Source organism: Neoarthrinium moseri (assembly GCF_022829205.1).
Source record: "Neoarthrinium moseri strain CBS 164.80 chromosome Unknown scaffold6_Wmoseri_CBS_16480, whole genome shotgun sequence".
In the NCBI taxonomy this organism is placed as follows: Eukaryota; Fungi; Ascomycota; class Sordariomycetes; order Amphisphaeriales; family Apiosporaceae; genus Neoarthrinium; species Neoarthrinium moseri.
The window spans coordinates 653,088-673,194 of record NW_026055120.1 but is presented as its reverse complement, the minus strand read 5'-3'; the positions used below and the strand labels follow the sequence as shown (position 1 = coordinate 673,194).

Here is a 20,107-nt window from a genome sequence, read left to right as displayed (position 1 = left end):
GAGTAGCTCAAGACTTGAATGGGCAGAGGCAGAACATTAAGCCAGCACCACTTGTCGCCGGATCATGGGCGGCAGAGAGCCGCAGGTCTCTTAGTCTAGGATTCCGCCACATGGACTTCAGGTTTGAAAGACAATAGTGAATGGGGACTCGATTTCCTTTCAATTGACGCTTTAGGACTCAAAAACGACACTCCTAAGACAAGATAGTACTGGAATAGATTACATTCAATTCTCTGCAATATGTATTTTAAACATGCACAAGGGCGATTGAGCAGCCGTCTAGCGTATCGTCTCATGTCGATGAGCTGCGCCCTAGTACGTGTCCATTCGGGAATCCATGAGCCATGATCTGACTTTCTAGGCATTTGCACTCTATGGCTATGATGCCGGAGTACTGGGAGGCGTACAAAACACAAAGCCTTTCTTAGACGCAATTGGCGTTAGTGCCCCCCCAAAGACTGGTTTGCACCAAAGACTCAGATGCGTTAGAATCCACAACGTACTTACGATATCCCGATGGTGGCTTCTTCCTATGTCCTCGCGGCTACCGTGATATCGACTCTGGTTTTCTTCGTTGGAATGCCGCTCGGCCGACGTGGTTGTATCTTGATGGGTGACGCTTTGGTCATTGTTGGATCTGCCATTCAAGCCACTGCATTCTCCATGCCGCATATCATTGTTGGAAGAGTTATTTGTGTACGTATCTCAGGACCAGTTCTGTGTGTTTGATATATATGCTCAAGGTATCTAGGGCTTTGGGGTTGGGTTCATATCCAGTACCGTCCCGACTTACATGGTCAAGTTCCCCAGTCTAGCCACTCGCTTGGCACCATCGGCTAACCATTCTTAGGCCGAAATGAGTACAGAGGCATCTCAGCGTGGCCCCGAGGTCGCAATACAATGTGCGTGGTTGATTACTGGCATTGCCATAGCATATTGGGTAAATATACATCGAGAAGTTGTCATACTCTGATACTGACTGACTGTATCAGATCGACTTCGGGACTACCAGGTCAGATAGCCAAGCATCTTGGCGTTTTCCCATTGCATTCCAATCAGTCTTTGCTGCCATTTCAGGCGCTTGTCTTCTGTTTCTCCCCGACACACCTCGTTGGTATTATGCTCGAAATCGGACCGAGGAAGGCGACGCGGTGTTGGCACTCCTGAATGATCGACCTCTGGAAGATATAGCTGTACAGCAGCAAAAGCGGGACATCATGAGAAGTATTCAGCTAGAGGCAGAAGCCGAGAACAGGCTCAGTCTAGCCAGCTTGGTATGGGACAAGACGGAGCTGCGAGTTGGCAGACGGATTCGAATTTCGTTCCTCATTCTTTCAATCCAGCAGATGATGGGTAGGCCCGTAATGAACAGGATAGAATGAGAATTTTACTGACATGAACAGGCATCAATATGCTGGTCTATTTCAGCACGCGAATATTCGCCGATATTGGACTGACGGACTTTATGTCACAGCTCCTTGCAGCGGTCATGAATACAGTATTTGCAATTGGCACCTATTGTGGGTCTCTCTGATACAATAGCGAGATCCTATGCTCATATTCTTAGTTACTCCCGGCACCATTGAAAAGTTCGGGCGGAGGCAAATAATGATTTGGACAGCCGTCGCATGCGGTGTTTCAATGCTCATCTTCACAGTTATGATTGCTCTTCCAAACCCTACTTTGGCCACGCAATGGACTGCAGTTGTCTTCATCATTGTTTACAACCTTGCCTACGGCTACGGCTGGGTTGGCTGCCCCTGGCTTTATGGACCTGAGGTATGCAGATCATGGTGCAACAGTAGATATCGCACGTCTGATTTTCTTCACAGATTGCGCCACTCCGTTACCGTCACGTGGCTGGTGCAGCTGGTTCCTTGGGGGAGTGGCTGTTTTCATTCATCACAGTATTCGCTGGAGGAATCGGCGCTGAAGTCACTGGCTGGAGAATTTGGATCTGGCAGATTATCTTTTGCGTGATAGCTGTCTTATTTGTATACTTCGTGTGTCCTGAGGTGAGTATTGCTTACAGTCCCTATAATGTCGATCAAGGAGGCTTACATTACTTGCAAGACGAGCGGAAAGACATTGGAGGAGATCGACCAGCTGTTCGCCAGTCCAGGGGCCTATCATGACACTGCTATTGACGAGAAAGAGATGGAGACAGGTCATCATACAGGTAGCCTGTCCCACATTGAACATGCTTCAGGGGAAGAAACGAATGCACGGTCGTAGCCTGTACAGTCTCAGTTAGATGAAACTGGTTGTCTGGTGAAGTTCTTGGGATGTACTATTATTAATTCGGGGCTGGCTATCCAGCCGTATTTCTCAGTTCTTCGGATTGATTACACACCAAGGAGACACGGGCTCGGACGCGGAGAGTCCCTTGCTGACAAATGGCCCGGGGCGCAGCGACCTCTTCGGAGAATTCAAAGTACATGCTTGTCCGAAAAGAAATAATGTATAGGACTGAAAGTCTACGAATATGTAGACAATTGCCATTAGAATGCGATGTGGAATAGCTTCTGTAGAGCTCATTAAAGTCTTGGTTGAGTCATGGTCCGTTCTTTGTTGTGCGTGCTGCCTGTTTGACTGAAATAGAGACTTAACCTAGAAGAAACGCCATTTCAAGTATCAGCGAACAAACGGCAAATATGGTGTCTCTTCAGATTGCCCGACAATCCAACGCACGCATTTCAAGTCTTCCACGGGGACTCGTGGCGTTGTTCGTGGGCGCCACGTCGGGAATAGGACAGAGCACTCTGCAAAACTTCGCGCAGCATGCCCCCTCGCCGCGTATATACAGCGTCGCCCGCCCGCAGACAGTCGCTTCACACGAGTCACAGCTGGCGGCGCTACGCCAATCCAACCCGACAGCGAAACTAAACCTCATCCAGGCGGACGCCTCTCTCGTCTCCGAGATCGACAAGGTAGTCAATGAGATCATGCAGAAAGAAACCAAGCTGGACCTTCTCGTCGTGTCTGCGGGCTTCATGGCCTTCGAGGGCCGCAAGGACACGCGCGAGGGCCTCGATCCGTCCATGTCGACGCGCTACTACTGTCGGCAGCGCGCAGTCCAGCTGCTTCTCCCGCTGCTCAAGAACGCCGCTAGCCCGAGGATACTCTCGGTCTTGGCTGGCGGTCTCGAGGCGGAGCTCAACGAGAAGGATCTCGACCTCAAGAACCCACGCAACTGGTCCTTTTGGAACGCATCGGTGCATGCAGCTACCATGCACACGCTGTCTCTGGAGCGAGTGGCGCGTGAAAACCCCGGGTTGAGCATCATCCACTGGCTGCCCGGCCCGGTGGACACGGCGGGATTGCGGAGGGCGGCACAGTTCGGTATGCGGCCGCCGAACCAGATGACGGAAGCCGAGGCGGGCGAGCGCGGCCTGTTCTGCGCGACCAGCGACCGCTACGGCGTCCGGGCGGGGCTGGTGCCGGCTCCTGAGGGAGTGGGACCGGCAAATAGATCGGGCGGAGGGATCTTTTTGCTTGGTCCGCTGGGAGAGAGCACTGACAACGAAGGCGTGCTGGCCACGATGAGGGAACGAGGTATTGACAAGGTCGTGTGGGACTTCACGCAGCAGGTGTTTGCCAACATCGCGGCCAACGGGAGTCATGACGCCTCGAAAGATGAGCTTTGAAATCCATGAAATACGATTGATCTATGGGAGACATGGCAGGCTTCGTAGGGGTCGTCAGTGAACGCTCAGGGGTGTTGGGGAAAGTGCTCGTTATCAGACCCCAGAGCGCGGAGAGAAGCTGTAGCCACCCAGATACACCAATATAGTGACCGCCGACGCTCAACGCCAGATTTGGGAAACGAAACCGCTCTAGCGAGAATAAATTTACCTGACTGTCCCTTGATTGCCGTGCTCCGAACTCTTCTCCCTTCCCATCGCGTCCTACAGGTGGGACTCTGATTGGAGCCGGAAGTATAGCTCGTAGCAACGTGGAAGCCTCCCGCCGTGGCTATTCGCGAAGGATCAGGTGGACGGGAAAGAAACAAAGTTAGCGCCCTGAATGACTCTGAACTACGTTGCTATACTTAGGGGATTGAGCAGTGATGAATGGCCTGTGCCTCTCCTCCCCGGCTTTCAAGGCTGGGCGCTGGGCGCTAACTTAGGCGAACTGGAGGAGGGCCGATGCCGGGGGCCGAACTGGCTGGTGCCAGTGCTCAGAGCCAATCACCAGGCGACGGATTCTAATCCAGAAATTATTTTCGCGATCGATGCCAAGTTCGCATCTCTACTCACCACCGCGCAGGGCCAGCTCTGAATTGTTTTCGAGGGCCAATTGGGAAGCATGAGGGCTGTTGAGCTTGCTTGTCGCCGCGGGACGGCTTTCAGCGTACGTATAGCCCCCTCCAGAGCCACTCCGGGCCGTCTTCGCTGACCCGCGGTCCTGCCCGCCAGCGTTTCGCCGCAAGCCGGTCACCTCGAGCGCGAACCTTTGCGACACCCTCCTTCGACACCTCCAACCCCCGGATCCCGCCCTACCTGAAGCTCCTGAAGAACTATGAGCAGGTCAAGGAGGTCTTGGGGCGTGCGACCCCCCTGACCCTGGCCGAGAAGATCCTCTACAGCCACTTGGACAACGTCGAAGAGTCGCTCCTCACCAACACCGAGGGCGGCCGCAACATCCGCGGCAATGCCAACCTCAAGCTGAACCCCGACCGCGTCAACATGCAGGACGCCTCGGCCCAGATGGCCCTGCTGCAGTTCATGACCTGCAACCTGCCCACCACCGCCATCCCCGCCAGCATCCACTGCGACCATCTGATCGTCGGCGAGCGCGGCGCCAAGGAGGACCTCGAGGCCGGCATCAAGACGAACCAGGAGGTCTTCAACTTCCTCGAGTCCGCCGGCAAGAAGTACGGCATCGACTTCTGGCCCCCGGGCGCTGGCATCATCCACCAGAGCGTGCTCGAGAACTACGCCGCCCCCGGCCAGATGATGCTGGGCACGGACAGCCACTCCCCCAACGCCGGCGGCTTGTGTACGGTCACAATTGGTGTGGGCGGGGCTGACGCCGTCGAGGCGCTCGTCGGTGCTCCCTGGGAGCTCAAGGCGCCCCGTGTTCTGGGTGTCGAGCTGAAGGGCAAGCTGGACGGCTGGGCCACCCCCAAGGACATTATCCTCGCTTTGGCCGGCCAGCTCACCGTCCGGGGAGGCACGGGCTTCATCATCGAGTACTTTGGCTCTGGTGTCGAGACCCTCAGCTGTACCGGCATGGCAACCGTGACCAACATGGGTGCCGAGGTTGGCGCCACAACTTCCATCTTCCCCTTCAACGACGCCCATGTGCGGTACCTGGAGGCCACCCACCGACACGACGTGGCTGCCGAGGCAAAGAAATACTCGGATATCGTCGGCTTGAGGGCTGACGCCGGAGCCAAGTACGACGAGGTCATCACCATCGACCTCTCGTCTCTGGAGCCTCACATCAACGGCCCCTTCACGCCCGACCTGTCAACGGCGCTCTCCAAGTTCAAGGAGACGGTCAGGGAGCAGGAATGGCCCGAGAACCTGTCCGCGGGTTTGATCGGCAGCTGCACCAACAGCTCCTACGAGGACATGACCAGAGTTGAGAGCATGGTCAAGGAAGCAATGGAGGCCGGGCTTAAGCCTGCCTCAAGTTTCTACATTACCCCCGGCAGTGATCAGATCAGAGAGACTCTGGCCCGTGATGGTCCTCTTGAGACGTTCAAGGCGGCTGGCGGCACCGTTCTGTCGAATGCCTGCGGACCCTGCATTGGACAGTGGAAGCGCCAGGATGACGTGAAGAAGGGCGAAAGCAATGCCATCCTGACGTCGTACAACCGAAACTTCAAGGGCCGCAACGACGGGAACCCTGGCACCATGAATTTCCTCGCCTCGCCCGAGATCGTTACTGCCATGGCCTTCGCCGGTACCACGACTTTCAACCCCATGACCGACTCGATCAAGACTCCATCTGGAAAAGACTTCCGCTTCACGCCTCCGTCCGGTCTCGAGATTCCCTCGCAACCTTTCGCCTCTGCACGCCCGGAATTCCGCGCTGTCTCGTCGACGCCGGATGCTTCTGTGCAGGTGGCTGTGGCCCCGACCTCGGAGCGACTTGCTCTGCTGGAACCCTTTGAGCCCTTCCCGTCGTCTGACCTATCTGGGCTGCGCGTCCTTGTCAAGGTCACTGGCAAGTGTACCACTGACACCATCTCGGCCGCTGGACCTTGGTTGAAGTACAAGGGCCACTTGCCCAACATTAGCACCAACACCTTGAACACTGCTACGAATGCTGAGACTGGCGAGGTCAATGCGGCTTACGATATGGATGGCTCCAAACACACCATTCCAGAGCTGGGCCAGAGGTGGAAGGAGGCCAACCAGCCCTGGCTCGTGGTTGCTGAGCACAACTATGGTGAGGGTAGTGCTCGCGAGCATGCTGCCCTGCAACCACGATATCTCGGCGCGCGCATCGTGCTCACCAAGAGCTTTGCGCGCATCCACGAAACAAACCTGAAGAAGCAGGGTGTTGTGCCGTTGACATTTGCAAACGAGGCTGATTACGATAAGATCGGTGCATGCGACGAGGTCGCGACCGAGGGATTGTACGATATGCTGAAGAATGGCGGAAAGGGTGAGGTGGTGTTGCGTGTGAAGAAGAACAAGACGGGCGAGGAGGTTCTCATCAAGACCAAGCACCAGGTCAGCGAGGATCAGGCAAAGTTCATATTGGCCGGAAGTGCACTGAACATGCTGAGCCAACGGTAGGGTCATAGACACGTGGTTATTCGTCAACGGAATTCAAAATATGAAAAGTTTAGTAAAAGCGACTCAAAACTCTGTCGAATTCAAGGATGTCTCTGTACAGAGGGGAGAGGCTACGTGTAGTCAAACATCCGCTCGGTGATCACTTGGCCGCAGCCTTAGCCATTTCCTCCCTGTTGATTCTGAGAGCCTTTGCTACGGCTGGGCGAGCGATCAGACGCTGGTACCAGGCATTGTAGTTCGGGTACTCCGACGCTCGCTTCTCGAGGCCGAACTCTGGGAACTTGACACGCATGCCATCTTCCCAGGCAACGAACGACAGATCGGCATACGTACTAAGTAGCAAGTTAGTATTATTGTCTAGACCACATAGTCATTCCCCCCTTGCTTTTTCCCGCCTGCTCTAGCGACTCACCATTTCCCTCCAACAAGGTACTCCTTGCCCTCCAAAATCTTGTCCAGGACGGACCAAACGCGCAGCAGCTGGTCCTTGTACCGCGCGATGGCGACGGCCTCGCCCGGGAGGTAGCGCGCGAAGAAGACCCACTGCCCGTAGTAGGGGCCCTGGCCCGACGACTGCAGCGCCAGGAACTGCTTGAGGTGGTACGACTCGGGGAAGGAGCGCAGCGTCAGCCGGCCCGCCTTGTCGTACGTGTCGACCAGGTACTCGACGATGGGCGCCGACTCCCACAGCACCAGGCCCGTGTTGGGGTCCTCGAGCGTCGGCAGCCGCCCATTCGGGTTCAGCTGCGTGTACGGCTCCTCCTTGACCTTCGTGATGTCGACTTGGACCTGGCGGGCGGCGGTTGGTGTTAGCGGGGGAAGGGGACGCGCTGCGGGAGGGCGGGCATGGCTCACGTGTTTGTAGGGAAGCCCCAGCTCTTCGAGGATGATCATCACTTTTAAGGGGTTGGGAGTGCCGTAGTGGCCGTGGAGAATGAGGGTCTTGAGCTCAGACATTCTGTGAAGTGTGGTGTGTTTGTGAGACATAGGAGGATGTGCACTCGCAGTGATCTTTGGTCAAGCGACAGATTTAAGAGTCGAATAATCGTCAGATGAACGTCTTATATAGAGCAAGACATGATGCTGTGCTCGGGTCTCTATGGAAAGCTGACACACTACCGCACCATAAGTCGGCCATATGGAAAAGAACATTATTAATTGCTTTGGGCGGTACGCGATCTTGCTCAGCCACGACGGTCAACCACGATGCTCGACCATGATGGTTGTCTGTGCTGTTGATTCATAATCAAGATGGATCATGTAGACGTTGGAATCTCAAGTCGGATGAATGATGTCTTAGCTATAACCATTCTAGGGGTCGCAATGAGTAGGTTCGGCGGAACCGCGGTCTTCGGGCTTAACTATAGGGGTGTTGAAATGGTCTAGTGTTCCTGGGCTTGGCGTGTCGTGGGCCAGAGACCATTTTCCGAAACCAGAAGCGTGGCTTGTCCTGGCTCAGAGACCATTTTCCAAAACGAGAAATAGATGTGCCGGATTGGAGCACGCGGAGTCGCGGCAGATGCATTCCGCTTGAGAACGCGACGCTGCTTGGTCAGCTTCTAGCACCCTCCAAGCCTTACCTGATGGCCGAACAATCTCTCGCAGTCGGTCTTGGTTTCCAGTCGGGTCACAATATAAGGAGGGCGATTTGCCAGAGGGCGGCTCAGCAGTCTTGTTCGCCTTGGCTATTCCCGCCTCAAACACCGGAAACTACCCTGACGAGTCAATTCTACAATTATATCGAGAACCTTTTGATAAGGCGCCGGCTGCTATCTGATGTTGTGGGACTGGCGCTAAAATTGCTTACTAAATATAGAGATTAGATAGAAAGCCCTCCTGTCATGATAGTGACTACATAGATCTGTTGGCACCCTCATCCATTTAATTTCTAGAGAACCAACATGATGGAGCGGTGTAAGTGCCGGATAGTTTTTTTTCGTTCGCGTTTGCCGTGAACTATCGCTGAGATGTGTTATCAAACAAATCAGTACACCTTTCATTGGTTATGATTGGCCATGGTAATTGAGAGGCACCATCGCTCCACCGTTTCAGTGAACCCCAACGCAATCGCTGGACGGAGTCTGCCCAAATACTGGATGCCCTTGCCACTACCTAGGTACAGACCGAATCCATCTTTGCCCTGTGTCCATACGTAATTTCCACACTCTGACTGAATTTCCGAAACTTCATGACACACGTGGTGTCGAGGCTGGGAGGCGCCAAATCCAAGCATTAAACCTCGTCCAGAGGCCAGGGGTGGGGGGCACCTGAAAAGGAAATGGCGATAGGTACGCGGAACGGGTGTTGAATAGTCCGGAGATTCGGGCCGCCGCACGGGCCCTGCAGCCGGCGCCAAATTAACCATATCAGTGGGTGCACGCCTACTCGCCAGCTAACTTCCCTATCGAATCGATTTCACGGATCGCTTCCGACGCGCGCCAACTCACCATTAATCACATTCGAGTGCTGCGCCCTGGAGAGGAATGAGAGAGCCTGTGCGCGCCGGCGTGCCCTGACAACTGCTGCTGTATACTATATCGCATCGCGCTCTCCCTCCCCCCCAACCCGCCAAATGCTGGCTTGCCATTGGCGCACGTGCTTGCCGTCAACTAGATCACTGCTGCTTGCTGCCACTACCACAAACGCAAGGAGGCAGGCACTTCCCTCGCGACCTGCGACAGGTCATTGATCCTCGATCGCTGGGGACCCTCTGAAAGCAGCAGCCCCCACCCCAGGAGCGAGCCTGCCCGTGGGTATGATGTGACTTGGGTACCTCATCCTTGATACCTTACCTCGCTTCCCCAGCTCGCCGCTCCCTGCCGACTTATTCTCATCATCCTCAACAAACATAGCCACACTCGATATCTCACCACGCGTGGCGAGTTATATTGCGTGCCTCTGGTCCTTGGTAAGTTCATTCATCACTGTGATAAATCATCTGTTATCACCGTTATCCCGGTCAATTTCTCTTCCTTTCCAACTCCTAGCACTTCTGTCGATGATGAGCAACTGGTAAAAGGTCGGACTGCTCGCGTGCCACTTCTGGTTCCGGACTCTATATCTACTGGCCTCAGCGCCTCTCTGCGGAGGGCGCATCTTCTGATCTTTGCCACGACGCGCCCTTCCACGCGTCCGCGCCACCGCTATGGGAGGACGGTCCAAGGTCGCTGATACAAACGACGATAGTCATTCGTGACCTCGCCGCGATTTGGAGCCTATCCTCGCACTTCCTCCAAGAGGCCAGGCCAAAGGCTGCGGCGAATAGTGAACCCTTTCCCTTGTCCAGTGTGGTACAGATGACGGAGCCGCTGTGGTGAGCAGGATGACGATCCAATGAAACTGAAAAGATCTGAGACAAAGCCACATTCAATGCCTTGGAGCCTTGCTTCCGCACAAGTCGCGGTCTAGCGCGAGACCATATAATCTAATCTAGGAACGCAGGTTTTCGTCCCGGGCAGGCTTTGGGCTGAGACTTATCCACACTTAACCAACAACCTTGGAGGCCTGGAGCACACCACACATAACTGCTTCCAGGTGCAACACACCTTGCCAACTATACAAAGACGACCTGCTGCAATATCATCAAACTAGTATGTCAATCTGATTCGCAGCATACCCTTCAGGCCGGCTGTACAGCAATTGCAATGCCGCCACTCCGACTAACATTCAGTCGACTGACCAAGACCCAGATTATTCTTAGATGGCAGCACCACACTCAGCAGCAGAAATCGGATGAGGGCAGCAACGCCTAACGGCCGACGCTCCGCTCACCCCCATGGGGAATCACCCTATTTCAGGAAATCACCAGATAGGGGCGACTTGATGATGTCGTCAAATGGCTCGTTCACGCACCTCCCCGGCCGAGACTCTGCATGGTATTACCCGTCGGTGCCTTCTCTCTTCGGCCGTGGAGACCATCGTGGACAACATTGCAGGCATGCTGGCTGTCAGACAATACTGTTCGGTACAGATTCTTTTTGCAACTTACATGGTAAAGCTGGGGATGCCGTTGGCGAAGCTCTGGGAAACCTTCCAGGTCCAGATAATCCTACTGCGCCTACATCAAGGCCAGCCACGTATGAACGGGATGTGCGACACCAGGCCGGCGCTCCTCCTTCCAGTAGCCAGTTTACCAATGGCATGCATGAGATGTCCCATAGAATCCCTCACCAGGACCAGCGCCCGATGGATGTAAATGCTACTCGAACTATACCGTCCACCACCAAGACTGGGAAAAGTCTCAGCGCCAAGAAGACGGCAAGGAAGTCCACGCAGCATCCACGGAAGTCAAACGCGGCTGCAGCTGTTGGTCAGTCTATCACGGTCGCAACGTCACCAGCTCCTAATGGGATCGAGAATGTGCCGGTTAGCAACAGCGAGAAAGATGCAGAGCCGCTGCCCAAGAGGCAGAAAATGTCAAATGCTGCGAACGTCAACCATGATGCTCGTCACGAACGGCCACTGGTGACAAGATGGCCAGAGCCCTCAAGTGTGCCAAATGGCGACCTATCAGGACAGAATGTTAAATCTAATGGAGACCATTTTTCGGGGCCGGATGATGCTGGGAGACGACTCGAGCACAATCATGGTACTAATGGTACGAGGCACCCAAGAGAAGGCTTACAGGGAGCAATGGAGTCATCCACCCAGCACCAGTCGGAAAACGTGACCGTGTTCGAACGGCCACAAAAGCTAGGTGTGCACGATGATGTGGCCAGAATGCAGACGACGAGCTCAGAGAAGGTGCACCGCGACGATGGACCCCGCTCTGCAGCTGAGATGCCTGTGAGGCCACAGCTGTCGCAAACGCAGAGTAGAGGCTCTCTAGGTCCTCATAACAATGAGCACTCTCCCAATACGACTCCATTTAGTGACCCTAGCAAGCACACCGCATTATTTGCAGAAAATTCTCGTCCGTCGAGTTATGTGCGTTCAGCGCCACCTCATCCATCCGTCTCTAACACATTCGGTCAGTCGCAACAGCGCCAGCAATTGCCTCAACCGTCTCAGGCGGCGCATGTAGGAGAGGCGCATTCAACCCGACCGTCAAAGCCACAGGACATACACCCAATCCAACCCAAAATCAATGGATGTCTAGGCGATAACGGTGGTCATTGTCCCGGTAACTCGGAAACGCAACATTTTCCAGGCGTGCAGGAGTCCGTTGCTGCTCGTCAGAACTTGCCAACATCTGCGGCGACAAACGACAGTGCAAGGCCTCCTTCGGACGTTGCTTCGACACGTGTCGAAGCACCTTCGCATCGGCTTCAACAAGCGCCTACCTCCGAAAGATCAACTCGCATGGATGCTCCAGACTGGCTTCAAAGAGCAGCAGCCGTTACACTATTACCCCAAACGCAGATCCAAACTCGGACCATGGATCCGCCGCCAGCATCGAGCAATTCCGCTTCGAGTGTCTCCCCACAAAAATCGCCCTGGTTGCAAAATTGGAAGCATCGAAATTCTCGAGGTGATACTGTTAATTTCCCGGATTTCCCTTCCCCAGGGTCCCAAGGGCGTGTTCTGGTTGAGTCTCAGACCAAAAAGTTATTCACACCGACAAACGAACCCCGCGGTCAGGTGGGTGGCCAGAGCCGCCCTCCCAACAGACGTCCTGGATGGTCAGCGCCTAATGCTGACACGGAAATTATTGATTTGACACTTGATGACACAGATAAGCCCCATGCATCTCAAGCCCCGAGAGGCCCAAACGACGTTACCAGGGGTCTGCATGAAAAGCTTCAGTCGCCATATGATTGCCCGCCTGCCAGACTAGACAAGAAGCGCGCCTCTCCGCATACTGAAACGCAGCAGAGATCCCCAAGTATAAGCACGAAAATTTCATCCGGGAGGCCCCCGGTCTCCTATGACGTTGGGAATCGGCGCTCCAACAATAAAGAGCCTAACCTTGAGCCATACCCATCGGGACTCAACGATTTCAACAAGCAAGCAGTCGACGCTAAGAGCTCGGACCATAGCATTGGATCGGACGAGATACTCGTTCCGCGCCGGCGAAGGGGTCGGCCGCCATTGGCCAAAGTTCGTGATGGCTCAAGTGAAAACCGGAGCCATTCATCCAAGGGTTCAAATAGAACGGAGGGCCCTTCCAGCTCTAGCATGGCGGCTGTGGGCTCTATATGGATACCGTGGGAACATGGCAATGGTCCAGTTCCTCCTACGAATTCTACTTCTACACAGTCCAGTAAGACCTTGAGCCAACCATCGCTTCCTATAACGCCAAATGGAACCGTTCAGTCGAATTTCCAATCATCAACCAATCAGGGGAGGTCTATGATCGGGGAGCTGAACCAGTCGTTCGAGTTTGGGAACCGAGGATCAGGCCCTGCTCAGCCGGATCGCGAGGGTATGGATCCCAGATTGAATCTGACAGGACACCATAGTGCTCAAATTCCCACCAATTCCACTCAACCCCAGGCGAGCAAAACCTTAAGCCAACTGTTGCTTCCCTCACAGCGATATCCGGATGCGCAATTGCATCATTTGTCGTCGAACCCGGCGACTTCTGGAAATGGGACACCGGGGAACTCAGCTCATGACCCGAAGGGACTGTTGGGCAAATCAACTTCCCCAGAGTATCACATGAATCAGGTTCCTAGCAACTCCACTCCTACTTACCCTGGCAAGTTTTCGAGTCAATCATCGCTTCCCTTCCAGCAAACAGAAAATGTGCTGCCCCAATCTCTGTCGTTGACCGGCTCAGCCAATGGCACCAGCGGGCAGGAGTCCAACAATGAGTCTACTAATGTGGAGGATCGACAGCCTCGACAGCTGACCCTTGCTCAGCGGCGCTTAGCGATTAGAAAATCCACTTTTGTTCTCTATAGTGATGAGAGACTGGACAACTATATATACGGCAGTGTCAACCGACAGAACCGCCCTGGAGAAGTTGCCTCTAGTCTCTCAGCACGCCCCTTTCTTGAACCTCAGGTTCACACGGGACACTGGCGGCACTTTGACCCACGCATCCACTGGACTTGGGAGCGATCTTCAGAATGGTACCAGGCAAAGATGGCAGAGATAGCAGCACGAGGAAATCGCAAGTCAGTAACTCGATGCGGCCGCGCTGCACTGGGGTTAGCCAAACGCTTAGCGGAGAAGAAGGCACAAACCGTCGAGTTTCCAGAAAGAGTCCGAAATAACCCAGAGTGGCTGGCAGCGATCAGGGAAATGGACGAAATCGCGGACGAATATCACAGTGAGCAGCAATCGAATACCAGTAGGAAAGACAAGGGAGGTGGGAAAGGGAAGGGGAATGTCAAGGAAGCGATTATACCCGATAGCTATAATGATGAGGATATGCTTTATTAATACCGGCAGAAGCGTCTTGCCGGCGGTAGCAGGCCGGTTTGGATTCGATGGTAGGACGACCACGACAATCGAGAGGAGGCACTTGTGGTCGTGAGTACATAAGGCGTAGCTAGCGTTTTGGGCACGCTTGGAAGTTGGCTAAATAGTTGCATTAGGGAGTGTGCATATTCATTGGCGTAAATTTTGCGCATATAGAAGGAATCGTCTTCGTCGACCAACTGGGCATTGCGAGAACTTAAGCCTTTCACGGCATTCAGAGCTCTGCTACAAGGCGAATCGAATTGGGCTCATTCGATGGCGCGGGCCTGGTTAGGAGAACACAGAACCGGAAAGGTCAACCAGTGTGAGAGAGCTCAACATGAAGTACGTGACGTCTTTTGCACAGTAAGATGACACATGGAGTGAATCCTCAACACATGCAGCCCGTCTGGCCTGCTGGGCTCGGTTCGGTTACTAGGTGTCATACCACCATCGTACCACGAGGCCCACTTTAACCCCGAATCATCGAACCACCACCAAGATCTTCCCCAATGAGAGCATGATCGATCTTGCTTACTCCAGAGATTCAATCGCCGTAATGCTAATTAAGGATTCTCACTCGGGAGCGTGATTGGCTCGGGGTAAGTCAAGTGTGCTCTTGGTCATGGGCGTTGGCCCTTGGCTAAGACCTGCCGGCGGGGACCCAGGGTTGCGGCCTGCATCTAGACAGGGCCAGCGAGACGCAATGCAATATAAGTCAGCCGAGCTTCCCCTGTGTGATCTATCGTGCTCTTTGATCTCTTGCCTAGCCCATCACCCTGCTGGAAAAGACGAGCAGCCTGTCCGTCCGTTGAACGTATCAAGACCTCGAAGTTCTCATTCTTGGAACTATTTACCAACAACAACGCAACCTTGCAGTAATAAACTTAAAGAGACGTCGTGGCAAGCAGCCATTTACAACTCGAAGCAAACTCCGAGTTCGCTTATTCATTTAAAAGGCAGCAAGCCAATCCGAAAATTGGATCAGTACCGCCTCAAGGAACCCAAGCTACGATCTTGTCTTTACAGCTTCTTCTTCGCCACAGCCCAAGATGAACATCCAGCTTCTGAACGCCAGCCGCCGCGCTGTTCTCCGCACACGTCCCACAGTATCGTCCACCGTGTCAAGGAGATGGGCCAGCGGCCACGCACCCACGGACTACGGCCGCATCATGCGCAGGGCGGGCGGGACTGCTGCCGTGTAAGTGGAGTACCCCTGTCAAATCAGCACGTGGAAAAAGACGAACCAAACGGCCTTGGGGAGGATGCGAATCCATTTAGGTCTTTTCTCTAAATGCTGTTAACTAACTTCAGCGTTTGTCTATAGATATGTTCCCGCGTCTGCGCTTATTCTGGGATGGCCATGGGCTGCCCGCGAGATTGTCGAGTTCTTTCAATGATGAGATATGTAGACAAGAGTGTTGGGTGGGCGATTCTGAAGGCAGAGCTGGATTGATTCCTTTGGGTAGAAACTGATAGATATCTTGTTGACACCTGGGGATGGCATGGATAAACGGGATGTTTGGCAGAGCTCCCCGGGAAGACACAATCTGTGTGACTTTGTGGGATAGACATAGACTTTGATCCTCGGAAAATGGCTTCGAAGTGGAAATTTCTCAAAGCAGAACTAAGAGGTATACAAGTGGATTACTATTAAGCTTTACTTATTCGGTGTAGTCTATGACGAAGGGCACCGTTTCCGCCGACACCCAATCCTCGTCCTTGCTCGCGTCGCCAAACGACCGCAGTGCGCTCACGACGATCTTGTAGGTGCCCTCAGGGACGATTGTGCCATCCGCCAGCTGGCCCCAGAAATACTGCGACGTTCCACCTCTATAGAGCCACTCCTTGGGGAATCCAGGCATGGACCCCAAACTCTGATAGCCAAGGACGGTCGTCGTTGGCAGCGTCGTGCTGGACAGCGGGACGACGTATGCTCGGAGCTCCCGAGTGCCCAGGGTCATGCTGGCCCGCAGCTTGGGGTATACCGGAGATGGGCCCGTGACATTTGCGTCAGGTCTCGGTATCGTGAAGGTTCTGTTGGCCGCTGCTGGGATGTTGAAGTGGCCGTTGGTGTCCGTCAGGTAGACGCCAGCCAGATCGGCGCCACCGCCGCCCTGGACCGTAGGCGTGTCGTGCAAGCTCCCTTTGACTCCCAGGTACGGCAAGGAGAGGTTTTCGCCGGTCGAGCTGTTCAGGGTGATGTACCCACTGTACACTGGCAACAAGGTCGCGTTGGCGGTGGCAGGAGGCGTCACCGTCAGCTTCACCTCGGCCTTGCCACCAGCCGGAACGGTGATGGAGTCGGATTCGAAGCTGATCGTAGCCCAGTCGTCCACCATGCGTCCAGGGAAGTTTACAGTGACGAGGACTTTCGCTCCTTGCTGGAGCGAGTACATTGTGGCGGCTTTGGCGTGGCCAAGGGTATAAGTCGCGTCCTGAGAGCCCGAGTTCTGGATGCTGAACGTTTGGTCCGCGACAAAGTGATCGCTGTCGTTGAGTGCTAGGCTGCTCACGCTTAGCGTTGTTGCGGCGTAGGCAGCGTCGTATACCTGGATCATGCCGCCTCCCTGCTGGGCAACCGGAGCCAGAATGCCATAGGGCGACGTTCCATCATGGAAGTTCAACGCCTTGGCGGTGACAGAGAGAGCATGGCGGATAGTCGCCGGGTCAAGTGTCCCCTTCACCTGACCGACGAGCGCAAAGGCCGCTGCCACGAGAGGCGTAGCCATGGATGTGCCTGAGATTGCGGCATATCCTCCCAGCCGTAGCGGGTAGGTCGACAGGATCATGCCGCCGGGTGCCGTCATCTGAGGCTTAATTTCGACCTCGAACGTCGGCCCCCAGCTGGAAGACTTGCTCGTGTATCCGCCACCCTCTGTGTTGTCCCAATTCTGGACGAAGATGCCCGCGTTCGAATAGTCTGTAATATCAACCGTGACATTCTGGCCGTCGTTGAGAAGGTTGAGAAACTCAATACCCTGGTCGACAGTGATCGAGGCGGTGCCTTTGATGTTGGCATCGTAGATGTAGAGCTGTGAAGTGGTCCTACATAGGAATTAGTCAACATGCCAAGCCCAGATTTGTAGCGGGGCGGGAATATACTTACCCATTCTTGAGGTCGTAGTAGAGGATGTAACGACCACCCTTTGCAGCAATAAATCCCGCTTGTGTTTCCGGATAGCAGCCGTTCTCAACTGATATGCCTACAAGGACAACTTTGTCTGACAAGTCTGGCGTATCCTCAGGAAGTGCGCTGCAAGCCGAGGCTCCGATGGCACTGCTGACAGACCATAGCGGCAGGGTCAAGTTTTCTTGGAAAGCCGGCGAACCCCATCGCAGGCCGAACTTCTCTTGCACACCACTATCGATCGAGAACGACGCCGCAGCCTGGATGACTGGCGAAAGTGTGTTCTCAACGCTGCCAACAGCAGTGACTGACCAACCGCTAGCAGGAGTCGCAGCCTGCCACAGCCCGTCGCTACCGGAATTGCCCAGAGCCACAATGACGGGGACTCCTGCATCGGCGATACGCGACGCAGCCATGGCCCACGGGTCCGAGGCGAACCCAGAGTCATCACCGGCAGAGCAAGAGATGATGTCGCTTCCGGCTTCGTAAGCCATGTTGAAGCCTGCAATCAAGATATCATTCGTGGTTGATCCACCGCACCCAGAAGCCTTATACATCCCAATGGTTACATTTGGAGATGCACCGAGGAAACCCTGATCATTCGCCTGCGCAGCAATAATACCCGTCACATGAGTTCCTGCACACTTAGTTAGCAGGAGTTTCCGATGATGGCAAGCTTGCTAAGGAAAGATGCGATTCAAAATTTTGACATACCATGGCCAAAGCAGTCGTCATAAGGGTCATCATCCGGAATAGGAACCGGGGAGCTGTCATCGTCGCCCGTCAAGTCGTAGCCGTACGCAACGAGGCAGCCCTCGCCGAAACATCCGCCCAATGCAGGGTGCAGGTAGTCAACTCCAGTGTCGACAATCCCAATCTTGATGCCGCCTCCAGTGATACCCCCAGCATGAAGCCGGTCAACCTGAGTCATGAGATGAGGCGAAAAGGGCTTCTCCTCGACCTGCTGGCGCTTGGTGTGGGCAGCAAGGGCAGTAGCGTTGTTTCCTACTGACACTGGATTGGGCTTTGGGAACGAGAGCCTTCGGACGGGCCAGATGTTCTTGACCTTTTGGAGTCCGGCGATGGCCGCGACCGTTTCGTTCAGGCTGTCCGTGTTCCTGAGGTTGAAGGAAGCGCCCTTGAACAGGTTATACCGAAGGTCCACACGATGGTCGACATCGATGCCATCTGCGCTCAATCCCTGATAGAAAACATCGGTCTCCTCATTCTCATCCTCAAACTCTACAATGTAAGCACCAGCGACCACAGAATTGTCATTTGTCGCATCCAAGGTCGAATCGCTCGGGGTGCTGGGGGCTGTGGTGGTCGCTATAGTCGAGTCTATAGCCCCCAGTAAAGCCAATATAGCGAGGGAGAACTTCATCCTTGCTGCGGGTTGGTCCTACAGCTACAGTCAAGTAGCGCAGACGATTAAATTCCAAAGCCGACGACGCTTTGGTGGCACACCTTGATTGACAAGTCGCCGCCTCCATGTTTATATATCAGCACGCGACGGACCATGGACACTGGCGATCACGACGCGATACTGAATCTATCGCATGGTATTAATCACACTTTTCTCGTATTCAATTCTCAACCACTGGAGAGTCGCATTGCCAAGATTCCAGGTACGAGAATTTGGCACTCCAAGTCTTTCCACCTTCCGCAAAAGTCGTTCTGGGACCCATGGCCGAGATTGCAGCTACGCGAGACGGGTTTAGCGCGGGTTGGCAAGCACTAAGTCGCTACGCGAGAAGCGGAGAAATAAATCCCGGACCAGCGTTCATAAAGCAAAACAGCTGTATACTATTGATGTCTGGCATTAACTAGAGAGATTTACATTTAGCTCAGTGCAGAGAAGACTGATTCGTATACTCAGACTAGTAAGTAAATATGCGAGACGACGCCGTATTTTACTAGTCTTGCAGTTGGGAACCTCGTGTTGGAGGCATACCATTCATGACTTGGCACTAGTATCATTCGATCATCGATGTCACCTTGTAGAAACTAGCCAACAACACTCCCCACCGGACTATTCTTCTTCTTCTATCATTGCCGTCGTTGGCGGTGACCTTGCACCGGGCTGCTAATGTATGGAAATACTCTTTCGTGAAACGAAGGCAGCACCAGTCCTTGCTGCAGCCGCCTGCGAACATTCTAACGTCAATTTACAAATTCTTGCAGATCCCAACTCGCATTATGGCAATATCACCCCGCTCCGTAGATTCATAATATTGCCAGAAGTACTTGCCTTTAAAGAAAGCAACTAAAAAAGCTTACCTCAATTATTGACGAAAATAGCGAGACTATGGTAATATAAGCAGCTTATATGGCGTTGAAGGCAATGATGTTCTTTATATCTCCATTAAAAATTTCATGGGGATCCCTATCACTGTGCTTCCAACTCCACAGCTCGCTGAAATACGTCGGCCGATCATTTGGGTTCTTCTGCAGCGATCCGTATTGCTAATTTGAACACGCCGGAATGTTGTCTTCGGTGGGCCATAAATATATATATATTGTTGTTTCTCCTTATGATATGAATGGTTCAGGTCAACGGTCATGCCCTTTGAAGCTTGCAAAAACTCTGCAGCTTTACAGCACCAACAGCTACATAGCTCATTGTCCACAGCATTGTATAGTCAAAAGCCTCGGACTAGACTATGAATTTGCAGTTAACAAGCGGAACCTTTGAGCACCCTATGCTGGCTACGAACAGCTTTAGGCTTATCACAATGTAGCTGCTGGTTGGATAATTAGGCAATGACTCAACCGCAGATTCACTCTATACTTTGAGAAGTCGAATCAATTCCTTATTGGCTTAATGAGATCCTGGAATCCAAAGAGTTCTGATGCGTGGACCATAGGGTCACAA

The 20,107-nt window shown here is 53.8% G+C and overlaps 7 protein-coding genes across 7 annotated transcripts; 5 read left to right on the top strand and 2 right to left on the bottom strand.

Moving 5' to 3' along the window:
* Positions 1 to 516: 516 nt before the first annotated feature.
* JN550_002785 (uncharacterized protein) lies at positions 517 to 2,235 on the top strand (the record flags this gene model as incomplete). The annotated part of the gene is made up of 7 exons (XM_049314117.1): positions 517 to 696; positions 851 to 940; positions 993 to 1,353; positions 1,404 to 1,520; positions 1,568 to 1,779; positions 1,833 to 2,015; positions 2,074 to 2,235. The coding sequence occupies 7 exons, from the start codon at positions 517 to 519 to the stop codon at positions 2,233 to 2,235; spliced, it is 1,305 nt and encodes a 434-aa protein (XP_049175310.1).
* Positions 2,236 to 2,654: 419 nt separating this feature from the next.
* Positions 2,655 to 3,647, top strand: JN550_002784 (uncharacterized protein; the record flags this gene model as incomplete). Its single annotated transcript, XM_049314116.1, has 1 exon — positions 2,655 to 3,647. One exon carries the CDS (start codon positions 2,655 to 2,657, stop codon positions 3,645 to 3,647), a length of 993 nt encoding a protein of 330 aa, XP_049175309.1.
* A 661-nt stretch (positions 3,648 to 4,308) lies between these two features.
* Positions 4,309 to 6,755, top strand: JN550_002783 (uncharacterized protein; the record flags this gene model as incomplete). The annotated part of the gene is made up of 2 exons (XM_049314115.1): positions 4,309 to 4,353; positions 4,419 to 6,755. 2 exons carry the CDS (start codon positions 4,309 to 4,311, stop codon positions 6,753 to 6,755), a joined length of 2,382 nt encoding a protein of 793 aa, XP_049175308.1.
* Positions 6,756 to 6,894: 139 nt separating this feature from the next.
* JN550_002782 (uncharacterized protein) lies at positions 6,895 to 7,712 on the bottom strand (the record flags this gene model as incomplete). Its single annotated transcript, XM_049314114.1, has 2 exons — positions 6,895 to 7,087; positions 7,168 to 7,712. The coding sequence occupies 2 exons, from the start codon at positions 7,710 to 7,712 to the stop codon at positions 6,895 to 6,897; spliced, it is 738 nt and encodes a 245-aa protein (XP_049175307.1).
* A 2,868-nt stretch (positions 7,713 to 10,580) lies between these two features.
* JN550_002781 (uncharacterized protein) lies at positions 10,581 to 14,084 on the top strand (the record flags this gene model as incomplete). Its single annotated transcript, XM_049314113.1, has 1 exon — positions 10,581 to 14,084. One exon carries the CDS (start codon positions 10,581 to 10,583, stop codon positions 14,082 to 14,084), a length of 3,504 nt encoding a protein of 1,167 aa, XP_049175306.1.
* A 1,070-nt stretch (positions 14,085 to 15,154) lies between these two features.
* Positions 15,155 to 15,502, top strand: JN550_002780 (uncharacterized protein; the record flags this gene model as incomplete). Its single annotated transcript, XM_049314112.1, has 2 exons — positions 15,155 to 15,303; positions 15,430 to 15,502. The coding sequence occupies 2 exons, from the start codon at positions 15,155 to 15,157 to the stop codon at positions 15,500 to 15,502; spliced, it is 222 nt and encodes a 73-aa protein (XP_049175305.1).
* A 264-nt stretch (positions 15,503 to 15,766) lies between these two features.
* Positions 15,767 to 18,616, bottom strand: JN550_002779 (uncharacterized protein; the record flags this gene model as incomplete). Its single annotated transcript, XM_049314111.1, has 3 exons — positions 15,767 to 17,150; positions 17,212 to 17,869; positions 17,947 to 18,616. The coding sequence occupies 3 exons, from the start codon at positions 18,614 to 18,616 to the stop codon at positions 15,767 to 15,769; spliced, it is 2,712 nt and encodes a 903-aa protein (XP_049175304.1).
* Between the last annotated feature and the right edge of the window lie 1,491 nt (positions 18,617 to 20,107).